This window comes from Gracilinanus agilis, chromosome 3, assembly GCF_016433145.1.
Source record: "Gracilinanus agilis isolate LMUSP501 chromosome 3, AgileGrace, whole genome shotgun sequence".
Taxonomy (NCBI): Eukaryota; Metazoa; Chordata; class Mammalia; order Didelphimorphia; family Didelphidae; genus Gracilinanus; species Gracilinanus agilis.
Genome location: NC_058132.1, coordinates 294,770,524 through 294,790,372, shown reverse-complemented (window position 1 = coordinate 294,790,372; position 19,849 = coordinate 294,770,524). Strand labels below are relative to the sequence as shown.

The 19,849-nt window shown below is 35.3% G+C and overlaps 1 protein-coding gene across 1 annotated transcript in view; it reads left to right on the top strand.

The window, feature by feature from the left end:
* The window catches only part of THSD7B (thrombospondin type 1 domain containing 7B), a 932,487-nt gene that overhangs the window by 879,862 nt on the left and 32,776 nt on the right, over nucleotides 1-19,849 (top strand). The window contains exons 19-20 of the mRNA XM_044666609.1: nucleotides 4,858-4,975; nucleotides 17,301-17,446. Coding sequence (XP_044522544.1) covers nucleotides 4,858-4,975; nucleotides 17,301-17,446 — 264 coding nt within the window. The remainder of the gene's footprint in view (nucleotides 1-4,857; nucleotides 4,976-17,300; nucleotides 17,447-19,849) is intronic.

Genomic DNA, 19,849 nt, shown 5'->3' with positions numbered 1-19,849 from the left:
AACTCATCATTAATACAATAAAAATGGACAGTTCTTTGGTTGACTCCAAAAAGGCCATTTTTTAGGTGGGCATAAGCCTATTAATTATGACTTCTCTGATTCAATGATTCAACCATTTCTGCTTCACCTAACTAAAATTTCCTCATATTTTCCACAAGGAAACTCTCAAATGCATTGCTGAAGTCTAATTTATCTCATGAATTAATTTTTTTAATCATGTTGAAAAAAGGTCTGGCATGACCTTTACTTGATGAAGTCATGCTAGCTGTGAGCAATCACTGTTTTACTTTCTAGGTGTTCTGAAACTGTCCCTTTAAAAATATATAATATTTTGTTAGGAATCTAATTTAAGCTCACAAGACTATATTTTTCAAAAGCTACTCTTTCTTTTATTTTGAAAATTGGAGAAATATTCCCTCATGATCAGACCTTTAGCAATTTTTTTTGTTTTCTTCAGCATTTGTTGCCAACCTTATCTCCTTCTGACTTTTTGCCCTCCTACCAGGACCATTTGAGTCTTTTGTACTCATCCTCTAACATCTGATATTGTTTTGATGTTCTCTGAATATTTTTTTAAATATTAGCTTATCAATAAGCTCCCTGTGTATCTACTGTGATCTTTGGGATTTAACAGTTTTTAACAAATGAATTTCATCATCAAGAGGTCAGTGGTTCTTAATCCAAGAGAAGAGATGAAGATATGTAGTACTTTCCATTCCAAAATAGATGTGGGGATGACAAATGATGTTTATACTCTAGGATATAGTCACTATATATTTTTAGTTTTGCTTTTCACAACCTATCTTTCTATCTTACTAATTTTCTAATGCTTTACTACGTCAGCCAACATACACTTAGTATGTATATAACTATGTGAACCAGACATTATACTAAGCATTGGATATGGAAAGACAAAAGACATCCCTTGATCTTAAGGGGTCTGCAGTCTAAATGCAAATAGCTATGTACAAAATAAATTAGAAATAATCAACAGACAAAAGGTATTAAAATGAAGGGATGAGAAAAGTTTCCTATAAATGACAGAATTTAAGATGGAATTAAAGGAAGCCCAAGGAACCCAGGATGTATAAAAGAGAAGAGAGAATATTACAGGCATTCATGATAGTCGATGAAGATGCCTGGTTGGGAGATGAAGTGTCTTATTTAAGAAATAGTAAATCCATTGTCACTGAATCAAAGGCTATGGAGGTGAGGGTATAAAGGATAAGAAGACTCAAATGTTGGTTGGAGATCGCTAGCTTATCAAGAATTTTGAATATCAGACAGATAATTCTATATTTCTGTCGGGCGCGAGGCTAGCAACCTCACCCCGTAAAAATCACACTTGCTACAGAAACTGCAAACTCATTAAACCAACAAAACCAACGATCGCCTAGTCTGGAAGATTGCTCTCCAACAGAATCCATGACACGTGCTGGCAAAAGCCAACAAACTCCAGGTCTTTGTTGACGGGTGCCTGCGTCACATCTTGGACATCGGATGGCCTGAGGGGATCTCCAATGCCAGACTCTGGGGGGGGGGGGGGGAACAGTTCAGTGTCCCATCAGTCAGGACGCTATGAAAATCAGAGGACAGCATTGCTGGACAGGCACTGAGCTGGGGCCCACCAGGGAGGAGGAGGGTCAGGGGGCCAAAGCAGACCTGGCGGAGATATGCCAAGAACAAGACAGGGACCGTCGGAATGACACGGGCCCAGTTGGGGGAAGTTGCCCAGAACAGAGTCCGTTGCCGTGAGATGGTTGCGGCTTATGCTCCTCTGGGAGTCAATAGGAATAATAATATAATAATAATAATAATAATTCTATATTTCATCTTGGAGACAATAGTTACTTGAATTTATGTATATTGGGGGGCAGTTGTGTTATGTGACATGGTCAGAACTGTGATTTGACATCTGAGAGGGTTGTGACAGGAAGACCAAACCATAGATTATTGCACTAGTTCAGGGACAAGGTAAGAAGGACCTGCCCCAGGATGATCATAGCAGCAGAGGAAAGAAGGAGATATATAGGAGAAATGTTAAAAAGGCAAACCTGGATTGCCTTGGCAACAGATTGGACATGTGATGGGAATTAGAGAGAGTAAAGAGTAAAGGAGGACACCTAGTTGTGATCCTGAATAACTGGGAAGATCATGATAATCTAGAGAAGGGAGAATCAAAGAGGGGGAAATGATCAATAGGGTCAAAGGCTACAGAGAGATAAATGGGAAAGAAAACTGGGAAGAAATCATTGAGAACTAAGAGCTCATTAGTGACTTTGATGAAAGTAGTTTTAGTGGGATGATGTCAGTAGCCAGATTGTAAGGGATTGAGAAGAGAGTGAGAGGAAAGAAAATTGAGGCACCTTTTGTAGGCATCCTTTTCAAGGAGGTTAACTACAAGGAGAAGAAATAGAGGATAATAGCAGAGATGGAAGAATCGAGTGAGTCGGCGTTTTTTTGTTGTATTTTATTTCCTTCCCCAGGAATGAAGAGATATGGGCATGTTCATAGGCAGCTGGAAATGATCCAGCAGATAGGGAAAGAATGAAAATAAGTGAAAGGGTGGGGATGACAGAGATAAGCCTGGGAGAAGGGAATGAACTAGATTGATAGAAAGATTGAAAGCAAAAGAAGGCAGTTATGTAGGAACCATTATAATGGAATAATTCTCATCTTTTTTTGTTAGAAATGGAAAATATTGGAGAAGAAATAAGGGGAATTTGGGGGATTGGAGAGACAGTCTTAATAAATATATAGGAGTCTTTCAATAAGAGTGATATGCTTTTTTAAATAACCTTAACATTCCAAATAGATATTTAGGTCAATCGGTCCATATGAAATGAATAGAAACATTAAATTCAATTCTGGATATAATAGATCAGATTCTCAAGAAACTAGGATATATGGCATGGGAACAAAATCCTTGCCTTCAAGTATTTGAAGAACTTCTATACAGAAGTTGGATGAGTCTTGTACTGTTTCTTTGCCCCCAGAGAACAGTACTAGGAACACTCAGGGAAGCTTCAAAGAGGTAGATTTAAGCTTGATACCCCAACAATTAGAGAGGTCCAAAAGTGGAATGGGCTACTTTAAGAGGTGCTGGATTCCCATGGGAAATCTTCAACCATATAAAAAATAGTCATTTGTCAGACATATTGCTTGGGGATTCCTTTTCAGCATGGTATAGACTATGTGTTAAAGTGCTAAGTTTGCTGCGTGATCTCACTGGTAAGCAGAAATGTGTATGTACACACAAAAACACACTCATACACTTTAGAAATCCCATCTCCTGCCAGAATGAATAAATGCCAGTGTCTTTCAAATGAAAAGCACAGTCTACAGTAGGGATTTTCCTCTAAATGTCAATATTCTTTAAGAGGGTTCTTCTCTAAAAAGACCTACTGTTACATGATAAACAGACTGGCAGAGGGGAAAAAAAAAACCTCTCAACATTTTGTAATAGTTTCCCATTTTCCTGTTTGGCTAGATATCTAACTTTAACATAGATCTGAATTTTCTGTTTACTCATTACTTGATCAACATTGAAGATTTATTGAATGCTAATGATCTTCTAATGAGACATAGCACAGAACAAAGAACAGACCTCAGAGCCAGAGAGACCTGGGTTCAGGTCTTGCTTCTGCCACATACTGACTGCATGAAGCTGAGAAAGTCACTTAATCTCTGTGTGACAACAAGCAGTTATCTGAGATTATGTTACAGAATAGTTGTCCATCTGTATTGGTGAGAGGAATTTTCTAGCATTGGAACATATTTTTTAAAAACTGTTTTTCAGAATGGAGGGATGCCCACTTTGTTAATCACTCCTCTCCATGAAGCTTTTCTCCCTTTTCCATTAGCAGGTTTGACCATCTAATCTATATACTCTATTCAGAGATGAAACAAACCTTTATCTTATCTATTTCATATTGATAGTTATGATCCTTTTAATCATATAACTTCTCTTGTATAACCAGAGAGAAAGTTGATGCTTTCCTAAACAGTGAAAAAGTAGTTCTTCTTATACTTCATTAAACAATTTTCCAGATACTTTGTAATTTTTGACTCAACACATTTATTATCATCTTGAACCACCTTTTGTTTAATCTGCTGTTTAATCTTTGTGTGTTACCATGCTAGCCTAGCCAAGGGCTGAAAGCATATTAATTCAGTCTATTTTCTTCTGTTCCTCTCTAGCTGATGAATTCCCTAGGTGACACAACTGCCTACTTCCTCAGTGGCTGGCAGTCTTGTAGGCAAAATGTGCTACTCACCTTCTTTCATGCTTCTGGTTTCACCAGCTAAATTTTGAAATCTGTCACTGAAGTATTTCTCTGTGCTGTGTGTATATAAAACTGATTTTTATAACTCTGCAGAGAATACTTTTGAAACATAGGATTATAGAATAATAGACATAGAACTGAAAGGGATCTTAGAAATCATTTGGGTCCAACCTTCTCCTTTTCTAATAAGTAGACTAATGTCCATAGAGATTAAATGACCTAACTAGGACCACACAGCTTATTCTTCCATACTTTATTCCGTACCATTATTTCTTTTATCCATGTTTAAATTTCATTCTTTTTTAACCTATCCTTCTCCTTTCCTCTTTGTACTTCTCCTTTAACTAAAGAATATATGGGAAAAAATTTAAGTGTTTTTTTCCTTTTATTAATTGGTTAAAAGTCTTACAGAATATAGAAATTTATCTTGTACTAGGTTTCATGTGTCCCTAATATGCTGGTTGGTTAATAATATGCTGGTTCGGTCTCATAATATCAATTAGCATCAATTCTCCAATGTGGAAATGTGACCAAGTAACTAATGATGAATTTCTTTCATTTCTATTTGCAGCAAAACCTGGAAAGACCTGTGAAAATGAGCCTTCGATGCCTAGTGGAATGTGCAGTGAACTGCCAGCTCTCAGAATGGACCTCTTGGAGTGAGTGCTCCCAGACCTGTGGCCATGGAGGTATTTATGTCCTGCTCCCCATCAACTACTAAGCTTTCTATAAGGATACTGAATAGCTTCTTTTTAAGTACAAATGACACTTTGCTGAGACAAATTAGAAGATAACTCACTAAACAGCCTACCATTCTATGAAAGTCCAAAATTAGTACATTAAATTAGCCATTATCTTACACCTCAAACATCCTGAACTTTGTCAGATCTAGATTCAACTTAAATCACCAAACATGACTTAAACACACACTACTAGAAGAGCAGAACACTGTGCTAAGCCCTGGGGAAAATTTAAAGAAAAAATTTTGAGTTCATCCAGTTTATAATTTAGTAGGAGTCCTAGAGATTGAAGAGGACCCCAGCAGATCAAGGTGAAAGTCAAACTCTAAGGCTCCATTTCTGGGACCCGTGCTGTACAAAAACCCTTTAGTTTCACATGTGATAGCTTCGGAGCACCACTATTAGAGACTTAGTTTACTTCCTTGTGGGAGTCATCAGGGGATTCATTAACATGGCATCTCAGGCTTGCATGAAATCCAAACAAAAAGATTAGACATGTTGTCGTCAGAACAAGGGAGATACCCTCTACCAGTAGCCTATTTTGGCTTTCTATGTTGTCACCTAAGTGCCCTCATCTGTTTCAAAGGAGTTAAAAGTCTGTGTGTTCTGCTATTACTAAAGGTTTAGTAGACCCTTTGGGAAATTTTGCCCAAGGGCTGTATATTCCCATCTATACCACAATATCAACCCATGGCCAAAGGACATAACAAGCGATAGGATTTTTAGGGCTATAAACAATTGGTCTTTCAAACAGAAAAAAACTACACATTATCTCTGTTTGCTGGCCTTAGCTACTGTCAATATAGACACAGGAGCTGAAAAGTGTTCTCTCCCTCCTCTTATTTTCTTAGGGGACTTTATCTGGTTCTCACTTATTGCATCCTTATATTATACTTATCAGTGCACATGCCATTCTCTCTAGAGCAAGCCGTAGTAGAATGTGATCACCTTGAAGTTGAGACTAGGTCATTTTAAAAAATAATAATCTCTTTTGACTACTATAAATGAAATAATTAATAATTTTTTTTCAAATTAAATTCACTATATCAGTCATTTAATCAGTAAGCATTTATTAAATTCTTACTTTTTATAACTACAGGGAATATTCTTGAAACATAGGATAATAGACAGAACTGGAAAGGACTGTATGTAGAAATCATTTAGTCCAACTTTCTCCTTTTCTAATATGTGAACTGATGCCCAGAGAGGTTAAATGATTTAACTAGGACCACATAGTTTGTTTATTCTTCCTCGCTGTATTATATTCCTATATGTGCTAGGAACTATAATAATCTCTGAGAATAATTTTAAAAAACTACCTTTGTCCTTATTGACCTTCTATTCTAATGAGGTAATAGCATGTACATAAGTAGATATGTAAAAGAGGTATACAAGGTTATATGCTTAAAGAAGGCCTTCTATAGAAAGTATAATTTGAACTGAGCTGGAAGGAAGCTAATGTTTCTGAGAGGTGGAGAAGTGAGATAGGAGACCGTTCTAGACTGGGCATACCATGGCAAAGGTATTATAGAAATATGCCCTATGCCTCTGCCCCTCCAATTCTTCATTTATGCCAATGAAACACCAAATTATTGTGCATTGGGAAAAGAACTGAATTCATAATCATATACCTATCTATCTCTGTCTCTGACCTTAGGCAAGTCACTTATCCTTCTCTGGGCCTCAGTTTCTACATCTGTAAAATGAAAGAATTGGATTCAGTGACTTCTAGCTCTAAATCACTGACTCTTAAGTCTGCTGATCAACTGCTAGATTGGTTGAAATTTATTTTTGCATTTACTGTTTGTTTAAAAAACAGATTTAGTGAACAAATTCATAATATAAACAAGACTGGCATTAGATGGGGACAGAAGACACAGGGTGTGGCAAATTTAGCTTACTTGTTTTATAAGAACATTGAATGCACTGTATTTGTATTTATTTGCATACAAATATGCCCATTTTTAATGATACATAACTGTTCTAGTAAATTTACTAAGCATTTATTAAGCAATTAATATTAGTATTTGAATTACACAGAAAAATTTAAAATTCCTTGCCCTAAATAACTTTACCTTCTACTGCAAAAATATAATGTGTAAATAAGTAAATACAAAGTATACAAAAATTAAATGGAATTTTTTTGAGGGAGAATGTAGTGGGACACTTACAACTATAGGGAGTAGGAAAAGACTAACACAGAAAATGACATGCAAAATAACACCTGAGCTTTAAAAGAGGACCAGTAAGACCTCAACTTGGCAGCACTCTGTTAGCCATTAGTTGTGTTAATGCCTTTTCTTAAAAATAACAAATAATAATATATTTATTATATATTACATATATAATAAAAATAAATAAAATAAAATAATAAAACTTAATATTTTTTAAATATTATATAATGGTGATATTTCCTTCATTCACTTATTCCCGAGAATCTGGATTAGTGAGGTTTGAATATAGAATCAACCTTTCAGAATTGAAAGGATCCTCTTGAGACAATACATTCCACTACTGTATAGATTCAATCTCAAGGAACTCTTTCCTGACATCAGGTCTAAATGTTATTTGTTACTTCAACCAATTGCTGCCATATCTTCACTCCAGAGAAAAACTGAATAAAGTTAATCCCTTTTTTTCACATGACAACCCTTCAAGTGCTTGAACACAGATTCTCTTCTCCCCTGAGTCTTTTCTTCAAGTTAAATTCTTTACCCACTCCTCATGTGGCATGGACTGAAAGCCTTTGTCATTCCTGCTGCCCTCTGAATATTCCCCAGTTTATTAGACTTCTTAAGTTGTATCTCTTAGCACACTTGAGATGTGATCCAAATAAGACAAGTACAAAGTAATTATTGCCTCTTTATTACTGCAGGATATGATTTAATGATACTTGCTGGGTGTCCCTGAGCAAGTCATTTAACTATTGTTTGTCTTGATCCACTGAAGAAGGAAATATCTAAACACTTCAGTATCTTTACCAAGAAAAAACCCACTGACAGTATGATCCATGGATTCATAAAGAGTTGGATATGAACAAGAAAACTATAATAACGACTTAAGGCATTTCAAGATCGCATTAGATATTTTTACTGCCACATCACTTTTCTTACACATTAAGCTTGTAGTTCACTAATACCCTCCAAATATTTTTCATACAAACTGCAATCTAATCACCCTTCCCCCATCTTATACTTATAAAATTGACTTATTGAACTTATAAAATTAACTTATTGTTAAAATTTACATTTATCCCTTATCAAATTTCATTTTATTAGATTAAACTCAATGGCTTAGCTTGTCAAAATCTTTTTTGTATTCACTTATTATAGTAAAGGACCCTTGCTGGTTTTGTTTCATTGGCAAATTCTAGAGCATGTCATTTATGTCTTTAAGCCAAGTCATCTGATAAATAAACTAAGTAGCATAGGACGAAGCAGAGATCCCTGAGACACTGGAAAGTTATGATTGTATAGCTATAACAAACATGAGTAGTCAAGTGTGCCACCATGGGCCTGTCCGTGAAGTTTGGGCTTAAAGAACAATAGCACAGCTGTGTGCCACGAGATTTTCTAAACCAGAGTACTAAAAATACATATTTAGGGGCCTCAGGAGGTTGAGAGCTAGATGTGCAAGGTCTTGGGTCCAAATCTGGCCTCAGACACTTCCTATCTGTGTGACCCTGGGCAAGTCACTTAACCCCAATTGCCTAGCCCTTACCACTCTTCTGCCTTGGAACCAATACATAATATTGATTCTAAGATAGTCAAGGTTCTTAAGTATATATTTATTTCACAGTGACATTCACTAGATAACCTTCCTTGTACTCAGAGGCTTAAGCAGTTTGAACTCTTTGTCCTTCCTCCCCAAAACAGCATTGCTCCTTGATTCCTCCCTAAACCTTCAGGGGTCCTAATGAATTATCTTCTTTATTTTTCCCATGAGTAAGGCTTCAATTTTTACCCTTATGGCATAATATAATTTAGTAATGTTTCCCAAATGAAGAGAATAGCTTATTTAATTGTGTCTTAATAGTTACCCAGAAATAGACCCAGAAAACCACGAACAAAGAGAAGCAATGGTAAGAAAATTTGTACAAATTAACCTTTGTTTCTTAAAACAGAGGTTAACTTCACAACAGGGAAAGAAAACTACTATATAGGGCTTATCTCTTAAAAGACAATGTCTACTATCTTTCATCTGAGCCCACTGGGCTGAGGGAAAGACAAGAGCAAATGATGTACTTTGTCACAATAAATTAGGAGAGATAGTCTAGCAAATTAAACAAGAGTCACCCTTTGACACCTGGGACTATCAACTGGCTTCTTTACTCACAGTGAAATACAAAAGTTGCCTCTATTTATGAAATCGATAGTCAGGTAGGCAAACTTTGACATGTCAGATGCCAGATAACTTTCCCCAAGAGTGAAGACTTTCACATCAAACCAACAAAACTCGATTGATCTAGGAAAAAAATTTGAAGTAGGCAGCTATGTTATTTTCCAAGCATCTGGACTGCATTGCTAATGTACACCTGATGCCTAGCACATACTTTCTAATTGTCTTAAAGATTTCAAGGTCAAAACTGTTAGAATCCAATTTATTTCAGGTTAGAGAGAGAACCGATTCTAAGCTCCCACTAAGGGATCTTCTTAGATGGATTTCAAAGATCAAAGCATGTAACAGAAAAGCTTAATATTTGGATTAGTCATGTTCTTTGTCTGTTGAATTTTCATCAGTGCAGTGGAATGGAGAACTCCCTAAATTTAGCATAACATGAATAATTCATAATTATTATTTAACCGATAACACTCTAAGAGTGTTATTCATTCCAAACTGATTTTTTTTCTTGCTTTATTATTTGAATTCAGCTTTTAAAGTTGTATGGTATATTATACATGGTATAAAATGCAACCTTCCTTCAGGGTGTCCCAGATGATTCCGTCTAGCCAATGATAACAATGATAATATAGCATGCAATTTCCCCACATAAGGAGAGAATGATTTACACTTGCCCAAAATATCAATACTTTCTAACTGCTTTCTACTTCAAGAACAAAAAAGAAACCTTCCAATCTTACTTCATCATTTTTCTGTAGAAAGCTGGGTAGAACTTTTGGTCCAACATAGCTAACAACTGGTCACACACCCTGACAAACTATTAAATTAAGTTAGCAAGAATTTCCAGGAGAGTCCAACTTTTCCTTAGTGTATTTCCCAGAAGATAGAACTAGAAGCAATTGATTTGAGTTGCAAAGAATAGGTTTGATATCATTAAAAACTTCCTCAAACTGGTACTCTATTAGAGTGAAATATGCTACCTCAAGCTTCATTCTCTTCAGAAGGCTTCAAGCAGAAGCAAGATAACCATTTATTGGGTATGTTATTGTAGGGATTCTTATAGTGTATAGATTGAAGTAGATGGCTATTGAGGTCCCTTCTAGTTTTATGATTCTATAAATAATTAATTGTAATGAAAAGAGATGAGAACTACAGATTTCATTCATCTTTTTCAGTTATAGTGTTCGTTTACATAAATGTTATGTTCAGAAAACAGTACTAAATGCTAAATTGCTAATGATTTCTCAAACCAAGGAATGTTAAAGAAAACCATTTATAAATTGAAATATTCCAATTGATCTACAGTCTGGTTAATGTGTCTATTTCATCTATCAATGAAGATTATTTGATTACCATTCATGCCTTCTCTCCCTCTGCCATTTTTGTCTGGGATCTCCCAGAGATCTTTCATCCATTGTACTAGAAGTCTTTGAGATCTTTTAGTATTTTGGAGGGAAAGTTCAGAGCATACCACTGCATTGCACAGTTCATCTATCCTTTATCACCACAGATCAGGAAAATATCAAGTAAATTGATGCCAATTTAGAATACAAAATGGAAGATATTGTAACCAGAATGAATGGTTAGCATACTATTTAGTGCAATTAGGATGCAACTCCTTCTGCTGTTCCCCCACTCTAAATCTATGATCTTATCATCTGCTCTAACAATAAAGATCTTTGAAAACAGTCTAGCATGTAATGTAGGAATGTCTCTATAAAGATTAAAGTCTACAGGCACTGAATTTATGGTTCTAGTTTTAACTGAAATATAAAGAGAACAGCATCAATTTTGCTGACAACAATTTCTCTGATCATAGGAGCTTAATTGACTTTCCATGATGGGCTATTCCAAGGGTCATTCTTGATGTTCACTGGGCACATTGCAGCCATTGAACACTGAGTGGCATTGAAATTTGCCATATTCTTTTTTCCAAATAATAGACTTTAGAATATTTAAAGATTATCAAGATCCCCATCCCCTCCCTAAGTATAATAATTTGAGGATTGTATTCAATCAGTCCTCTCATGTCCTGATTCTGAATGCCTTTATCATCTTGATTCCTCTCATCTTTAGGAAGAATGAAAATTTGTCAATGTCCTTTCTAAAATGTGGCATACAGAATTTTACCTAACACTCCAAATGTGTTCTGACTAAGAGAACCTCTGGTAAACTGGCAAGCAAGTCACTTATCTTATTCTGGGCATTATACTTTTATGAATACAGCTAACCTAGGAGCAAATTAGGGTTTTTTTTCACTTTTTTTTTCTGTCTCATCACACTATTACATTCCAAAGCCCTATCTTTTTAACTCAATAATGTCCTTTTAGCCACATGCCCCTCATACAATACTTATGCTCTTGATCTTTAACCTAAGATCATGGCTTCACATTTAAAAATCTTAAATATCATATTTTTGTTTCAATAATATCATTCCTCTTACAAAATCTCCTTAATCTTATTTTTATTACTCAAAACAAAACTTATTTTGTATCATCTGAAGATATGATAGGCATGACAGCTATGCATTAAATAAAGCCATTGATAAAATTTTCTAACAGAACCAGATCAAAGACAGAGCTCTGGAGCATGCCAAAATAGAGACATCCCTCCAGATAGATAGCAATACATTAACCAAAACACTTAAGTTATAATTTATATAAGACCTCACATTCATATGATATCCCAAGACATTAACCCCTTAAGCTATTTTTACAATCTCTTCTGATCCTTACAATTATAAGGACTATTATTACCCTTATTCAACAGGACACTAGTGATGAGAAGATGAGGAAGCTGTAACTCAGAGAAATCAAGTCATTTGGCCTGGGTTATAGCTAGAATATGTCTAAGGGAAAATTAGAATCCCTAGCTTCTTAACTTCAGGTCCAACATTCTACCAAATTATTCTGACTATATGAATTAACATACAATCTGTGTCTGTTCATAAGGGCATCATATGAAACTGTCATACGCCTTATCAAAAATCATACTTCTGTGGCATTCCTCTAATCTAATAACACAGAAACCATGTAAAATATTGAAATCATATTAGTTTAGAATGACACTATTTGGAATCCATATTGTTTCTTAGTAATTATATCTTTCTTTGCAGGGTACTAGAAAAAAATTCATATTACGTACTATAATTTTAAATATCATCAAAATACAATTCATATCTTATAGTTCAAAGTATCCCTTCTCAAAGAATGAATTTTTTGATGATCAGGAAAACAATTCACATTTTTCTTTTAGTAAGATCTTACCAATTCTCTACTATTCATTAATGATTACTTACAAAGGTCCAGCAATCACATCTATAAATTATTTCCATAAACTGAAATGTACTTAATTCATACCAGGTAAATTGAGGGTAACTAGTTACTCTCTTAACATCTCCTCACATAATGGGTTTCATTTCCCACTTGACCATTTTTCTCCTTCCCCATCTGAACACTCTTCTTAGTTGAGAAAACAAGTGTAAAGTAGATATGAGTAGTTTCTTTTTCCTTCCCATAATCTATTGTTATTTTTTAAACTCCATAAAGCAATCTATATTGCTCCATTTTTCCACTGATTTTTTTTGTGTGTTTTTTCTAACATTAAATAATTTTATTAAAATTTACCATACTGCTTCATTGTGACATGGAAGTTATCCAAAATACCTAAAGACTGTTCCAGAAAAACATAAACACCAGTAGTTCCTACTGAGTCAGAAAGCTATCCAATATGGGGTTGGCCATCCTCCATGGATGTGGATAAGCCTATCAGGAAACAAGACCAGGGAATGGATGTATTTGGCTATAGCAATTCACAAAATTTGTCTCATAAGGCATTGGTGACAAACTCAAAAAGAAATAGAGGGGACACTAAATGATACATAAGGATCTTTGTGGGCCACATACTGAAATGTATCTGTATTTTATTGTAATTTATTTATTATGTTAAATATTTCCTAATTTTATTTTAATCTAATTTAGACCTCATATTGACTTGATTCTGAAATGTAATGTTATCTGTTTTATTGTATATTTATTTATTTTATTAAATAGTCCCCACTTACACTTTAATTTGATACAGACTTTACTATACCACTAGCTTCTCACAGAATGGCAATGATTCTGTCACCCTATAGATAAGTGTTGTCTAAACACTTTGAACTGATGGTTTTCTCATGGCCATAGTACTTAGATACAGCTTGTAATTTGTTTCACTTTGACTGTCTCTTCTGCAAGGTTTCTTTTTACTTTCCTAGTAAGCCATATTTGAAAACTTTTAAAGCAGTTTTGGGACTTTTTGCTCAAAATTCTCTAAGTTTCCTATATCCTTCTCTAATTGTTATGTCAAAGAAAGAATGCAGTACTCTGAGAAGGTTCTTACTAGTGCTGAATACAATTAGAAGATATCCTTACTAATTCTATATGTTATACTGTCAATATTGGGTGCATCATGCTGTTATTTTTAGTCTGCCAATGTGGGTTCTATTTTACTTTAAGACTGGTGAACCCCATCACTGACTCTTTTTTGTTACTATTCTGAAGTTTTAACAATATATTATTCCTTATTTCTTCTCAAATATTTGTCATTGATTTACACTGTAGATATGTTGCATTATTTTGATGCTAGTTTAGAGGTAACTTGGAGTTTCTCCCAAGAGGTGAAAAAAAGAGAAGGGAAATACCTAACTAAAACACAGACGGCTCATCTTTGTATCACTGCATTTTGTTGGTCTTAGATAAATCTGAATTTCCAGTGAATATCCTTAATACTTTATTCAGAAATAATATGAGCAATGATAGCTATGGAGGTCTTCCAGTCATTCCATTGATACTGATTCTGTTTGTTTAGGAACCTAATTTTTTGTTACATCAACTCTTAATCCTCATCTAACCTGACAGTGACTTATCCCAAAGGTGGTGAGGAGAGTTGCAACTAGGAATTTCTTTTTTTGATGTAAGCCACCTAAAGAGGAAAGTTCACTTTGTAGCTTTTTATTTTAGTGATTATTTTTGTTAACTAAGTGCTAAACTTTATTGCTTCTATGTTCTGAGGGAATACAAGTGCTATAAGGGAACTCTAACTTCACCATCCAGACAAAGCTCAAATTGCTCTATTCTATTCTGGTGAAGAAGCATGTTCTAGTAGATATATAATCATGCTTGGTACCTCAAGAAATTCCATCTCCCTGACCACCAACCACCACAAATCTTGCTCTTCACAAATAACAAGGTTTGTGTCATACTCTTTTTTTTTCTTTAGCCCTTGCTGCTGGAAAAACTGGAAGGCTTGTTGATGTCTTGCTTCTTGTCTCCTTGATAAAAGGCACTGCCACTGCATCGCCACTATCCCATATTGCATTTTTAGGGCATAGTTTTTGTGACAAAGACATGGCAATAATTGAAGGGGCAAAGCATTACCAACCCCTGTAAATCCTTCTTATTTCTCAGATGAAGTTGTTTGCTGCAGCAACAACCATAACTAGATCAAGGGATATTCGAGATAGGTTAAGGGACTATAGGGCAGAGGTTGTCATATAGGGACTATTGACCCAGGGCTCCTCCAACCTCCAGTAGAGCATGACCCTCAAGTGAGACTGTTCATATTTCTTTTAGTTGTTGCTCCATAAGCTTTGCACTTTATGTTTGTAATGAATATATAGCTGCTTCCAAAAGCAACACAATTCTCTTTTCCTAGAATATTTCCATTTGCATTATTGCATGTTTGTACTGTGCTTTAAACTTTTCCTTCAAAATGCTATTTTTTCTTTAATCAATCTCTCACACAACTGCCAATTGATATTGCTAAAATTAAATATTACTAAAATAGAGCTGACCATATCACTTCGCTACTCAAGAAGCTTTACTGGCTTCTTGATGCCTCAAAGATAAAATCCAAACTCTTCAGCTTGTTTTTGAAAGTTAGTTCCAAAATATCTTTTCCAGAATTTTTTCTTAAATCCTCTTTAAACTTCTATATTCCAGTCAAATTGAATCACTTGGCATTTTCTATATATAACATTCTATTTCCTACCTCCAGGCATTTGAACAAGTTGTCCCCCATGCATGGAATCCTATTCCTTTTCATCTCTGTCTCTTGAAATTCCCACCTCCATTCAGAACTCAGTTCACCTATCACCTCTAATATGAAGTTGTTTTCCTGATCCCCCTATAAATTATGGCCCTTTTCCTAATCTCCTGCTCCAGTTCTGCAATTCCTTGAATGTGTTTTTGAATTTACCTATCCGTGTATATGTGATTTTCCTCTAGTAGAATTTAAGCTCCTTAAGGACAGGTACTTTTCACTAAATAAATAAAGAGGAACTCTGTATCCCCAGTGCCCAGCAAAATGCCTGGTATGAACCGAATGGAATTATTGAAGCATAAAGTCAAATAGAGTACACATAATTTTACTATTTGGGGTATTAAGGATTTAGACAGACAGTGTAAATACAGAGAAATATTATTACAAATAATGATTACTAATGCAAGGCATAATTGTGCATGAAATTACAGAGAAACACATTCAGAGAACTGTTTTTAAAAGTCTACTAATAATTATAGTCATTATAGCCACTCTCATTTATAAGCAAGATAGATGGTCATCTACTTATATGATTTCTAGGAAATGATAGTAGGAAGGCAGCTTTGTCCAACAGTATCTCTCCAACTCAGGACTCTTTCTGATTGAAATCTTGTCATTCATTCATTCTACAAATATTTTAGGGTACAGTTATGGATATCATCTAACTCATATTACTCCCTTTTTGTTTAAGAGACTCAGTGAAGACAAGATTTAGTTCACATTTTTGTCTAAAGCTACTCCTGATAGTCAATACAAACTAAAAAACAATGGCATTTCCTCTTCCATAAAGGTCTTCTCAGAAAGCACTTTTAGAATCTAACCATGTCATTGTGTTAGGGTTCATATTTTTTGAAGTAGCTGGGTTTAACTCCTGACTCTGCCAATTATGAAATCCTATGTGATCTTGAGACAGTAACCTGAGTTTGACCACAATTTCATCATTCAAAAAATGAGGGGACTGGACAACATGGTCTCGTTAAAGTCCTTTCTTAGAACATGGGGGAAGGAAGCCTCATCCTGTTCACAAAGCTCATGTGTCATTTATTCAACTACCACCATTTTTCCACATAACTGAAGTTTTCTCCACCAAACATTTCCATATATCTAAACAGTTGTAGCTACTAAGAGATTTGAATGAATTTTCATCTTTCATTCATGTCTTTGAATATTATTGATACACGGCAGAATCCTGTTTATACCAAGAGAGAATACCAGAGTATAGTGGAGGGAGTGTTGGATTTGGTGACTTGATTTGACCTAGCTTCAAATCCCACCTCACAAATTCATACATTTGATGAACCAGAGAAAATCTCTTACCCACTCTTTGCATCAGGTTCCTTATCTACAAAATGAAGGATTTGGAGTCAAGGTTCTCCAAAGTCTAAATCTTGGTCTTAGGATCCTCAGTAGTCATTAGTTGGTCCAAGTCCTCTGAATAAGTGACCCTCATTTAGCATCATTGTTCTGAAGGAAAGATGTAGGTGCATAAGAGGTTCTGCTTTATTATGATTGTGTTTTCATGATGTTTTGAGTCAAATCTAGATCAGAGGTAAGGATTCAAGATGCTTAATTAACCCATCCTCCACAAAACTCTTTTGTTGGGAAATACTATACATATCTAGATCCATGTAGCTAACATATATCATGTTGTTCATTTTTCATTCCCATCCTTTGGCATCTTTCATTTGGATCTCAAACAGCTAAGTTATTACTATAGCAAGACTGAAAACCCTGAATGAAGAGATCCTAAAATTAGGGAGATCTATCCACATTTCAGAGGCATTTTATTATATTGTTCTCTCATCTGGTAAAACATTTAATGAAAACCCCCAACTTCCCTTTTTCTGTCCAGGTCGAAGGAGCAGGACACGGTTTATCATTATACCAGCTCAAGGAGAAGGACGACCCTGCCCCATGCAGCTTACCCAGCAGAAAACCTGCCCTGTGAAGCCCTGTTACAGCTGGGTAATGGGCGCCTGGTCATCTTGTAAATTGGAGGTAGGTCACCTAATGATGCCTCAAGAAAAACTTCTCAGTGACATCCCCAAAGGCTTCAGCAGCATGTTTATGAATGCAGTTTGCATCACCAGGGACTTGGGAAAAGCATATATATATATTTAATGCAATTGAATCCATGGAAAAATGCTGGCAAGTGAGAGCACTTCCTGAAGAACACCACTGCCAGAAACTGAAGAGACATTCATTAGGCTCTAATTGTAAGCTGAGGCCTGGGGCTTTCAATTGATTTGACCTTCCCTTGAATTGCACATGATTCTCCCGGGCTTCTGAGAAATATCAAAGTACTATCTAATTAAGCAAAACATCCTGCTGTGGAAGAAATGTAAAACTGTTTCCATGGACTTGATGTGTGAATATATGTGTATATACATAAATATACTTATATACATACATACATACATAAACCCCATATCTGCATGAGAGCATATAAAAAGAGAGGGATTTATCCCTAAATATAGATATAGCTCTAGGTAGATATAAACAGTGATGTCTAGATATCTAAAGTTACGATACCAAAATACCAATGTATTTTTAGGCTTAATTTAAACTTTTTAAATTAATATTATTAATATTTAATTAGCTAATTAAATTTATTTTTATAAATTTATAGAAAATAAGCACAAATGTATAAATTTCATGTAAATTTATATGCAATTTAAAAACCATTTTTATAAAATATAATTTATTTAATTAAATTTATTTAATAATTTTAGGTTTCTTTAGTCCATCATATGGCCAGAAAACCAAAAGTATATGAATGTTGTATTTTAAAGTTATTACATGAAGCAAGGTCACTACATTTTCCTCAATGATTACTTTTTTATTGGCCCGAAATATAAATGCCTTGCAACATCGCAATACATCATCACACAGCAACTGGTTTTGCTGCATCAGCAGAGGGCTCCCTGCAGCTTCTCTCTGGTTTCTTTATGAACACATTGATTTCTCTCCCTTCCTCCTCACAATCCCCATTCTTTTCCGACTGATTTATCTTTTCAATCATATTATGAGATAAAGCATACTTTAAAATTAATTAACAATTAATTCTGATTATGCTTTTTTCCCCAAAAATGCAAAAAGCACTCACCCAGAGAATTTGGAAATCCTATTAGAATTATATTATAATTTGCTATTAAGATCATGCAAAAAAGTAAACATCCATGTATTTTAATACCACTCTGAGCAAAGAACATGTGTCATATTTGTCAGTCTTCCCGTACCCCACCCCAAAAGACACTATAAATTAGTTAAGACCATAGCAACATAACTTGTTAAAATATATACAAACTGTGTGTAAGGCTAAGCTCATTTTTTTCTTTGAATATTTTGCAATGCCAGGAATATCTCCTTGGAAGCCGGGGCAATTAGAGAAATGGAATTTGAGGTCTCACATTCTTGCCTCTGAATGGCTATTGCTGGTTTTGAGGATAAGGAGGCTTTAGAAAACAAAATCTTTACAAGCTGTAGTTTCTCCTTTTAGGTACTTCTATTCAGAGTTAGACCCGAGGAACTCCCCTCCTTCTTTGTTTCTCCAGTTCTGGATCCTTGTTTCTCTTTTTACAAGTGTTCTTTTTCCATCTAGGTATCAAACAGTTTGCTCAAGTAGACTTTTGTGCATGATGGTCAAACATAGATCCTGTTGCTGTCATGCAGTTCATTTTAGCTCAACAAACCTTTTATTAAAAGTTTATTATGGGGACAGCTGGGTGGCTCCGTGATTTGAGAACTAGACCTAGAGACAGGAGGTCCTAGGTCCAAAATGGCCTCAGACACTTTCTAGCTGTGTGACCCTGGGCAAGTCACTTACCCCTGTTTGCCTAGCCCTTACCACTCTTCTGCCTTGGAACCAATATGTAGTAGATTCCAAGACAGAATGTAAGAGTTTAAAATTAAATTTTTTTATTATGGGGAGTAGCTAAGTATCTCAGTGAATTAAGAGCCAGGTCTAGAGACAAGGTTCAAATTTTACCTCAGACACTACCTAGCTGGGTGACTCTGGGCATGTCGTTTAATTCCCATTGCCTAGCTCTTGCCATTCTGTCTTGGAACCAATCCACAATAGTGATTATAAGATGGAAAATAAAGGTTTTTTTGAAAAAGATTCTATTGTGCAAGGCAGTATGGAATAGGGCACAGAGGTCTTGCCTCAAAGTCAGGAGGATGCATATTAGGTACCCAGGACTACACACTTAACCATCTCTGTTGCCTAAGTCACTCTTATATTACTTACAGATAAGGAATATCTCTATACTGATAAAGAAAATTCCTCACCAGACAAATTCTCATTTTACTGATGAAATCATAGGCTCTGTTGAGAGAGAGAGAGAGAGAGAGAGAGAGAGAGAGAGAGAGAGAGAGAGAGAGAGAGAGAGAGAGAGAGAG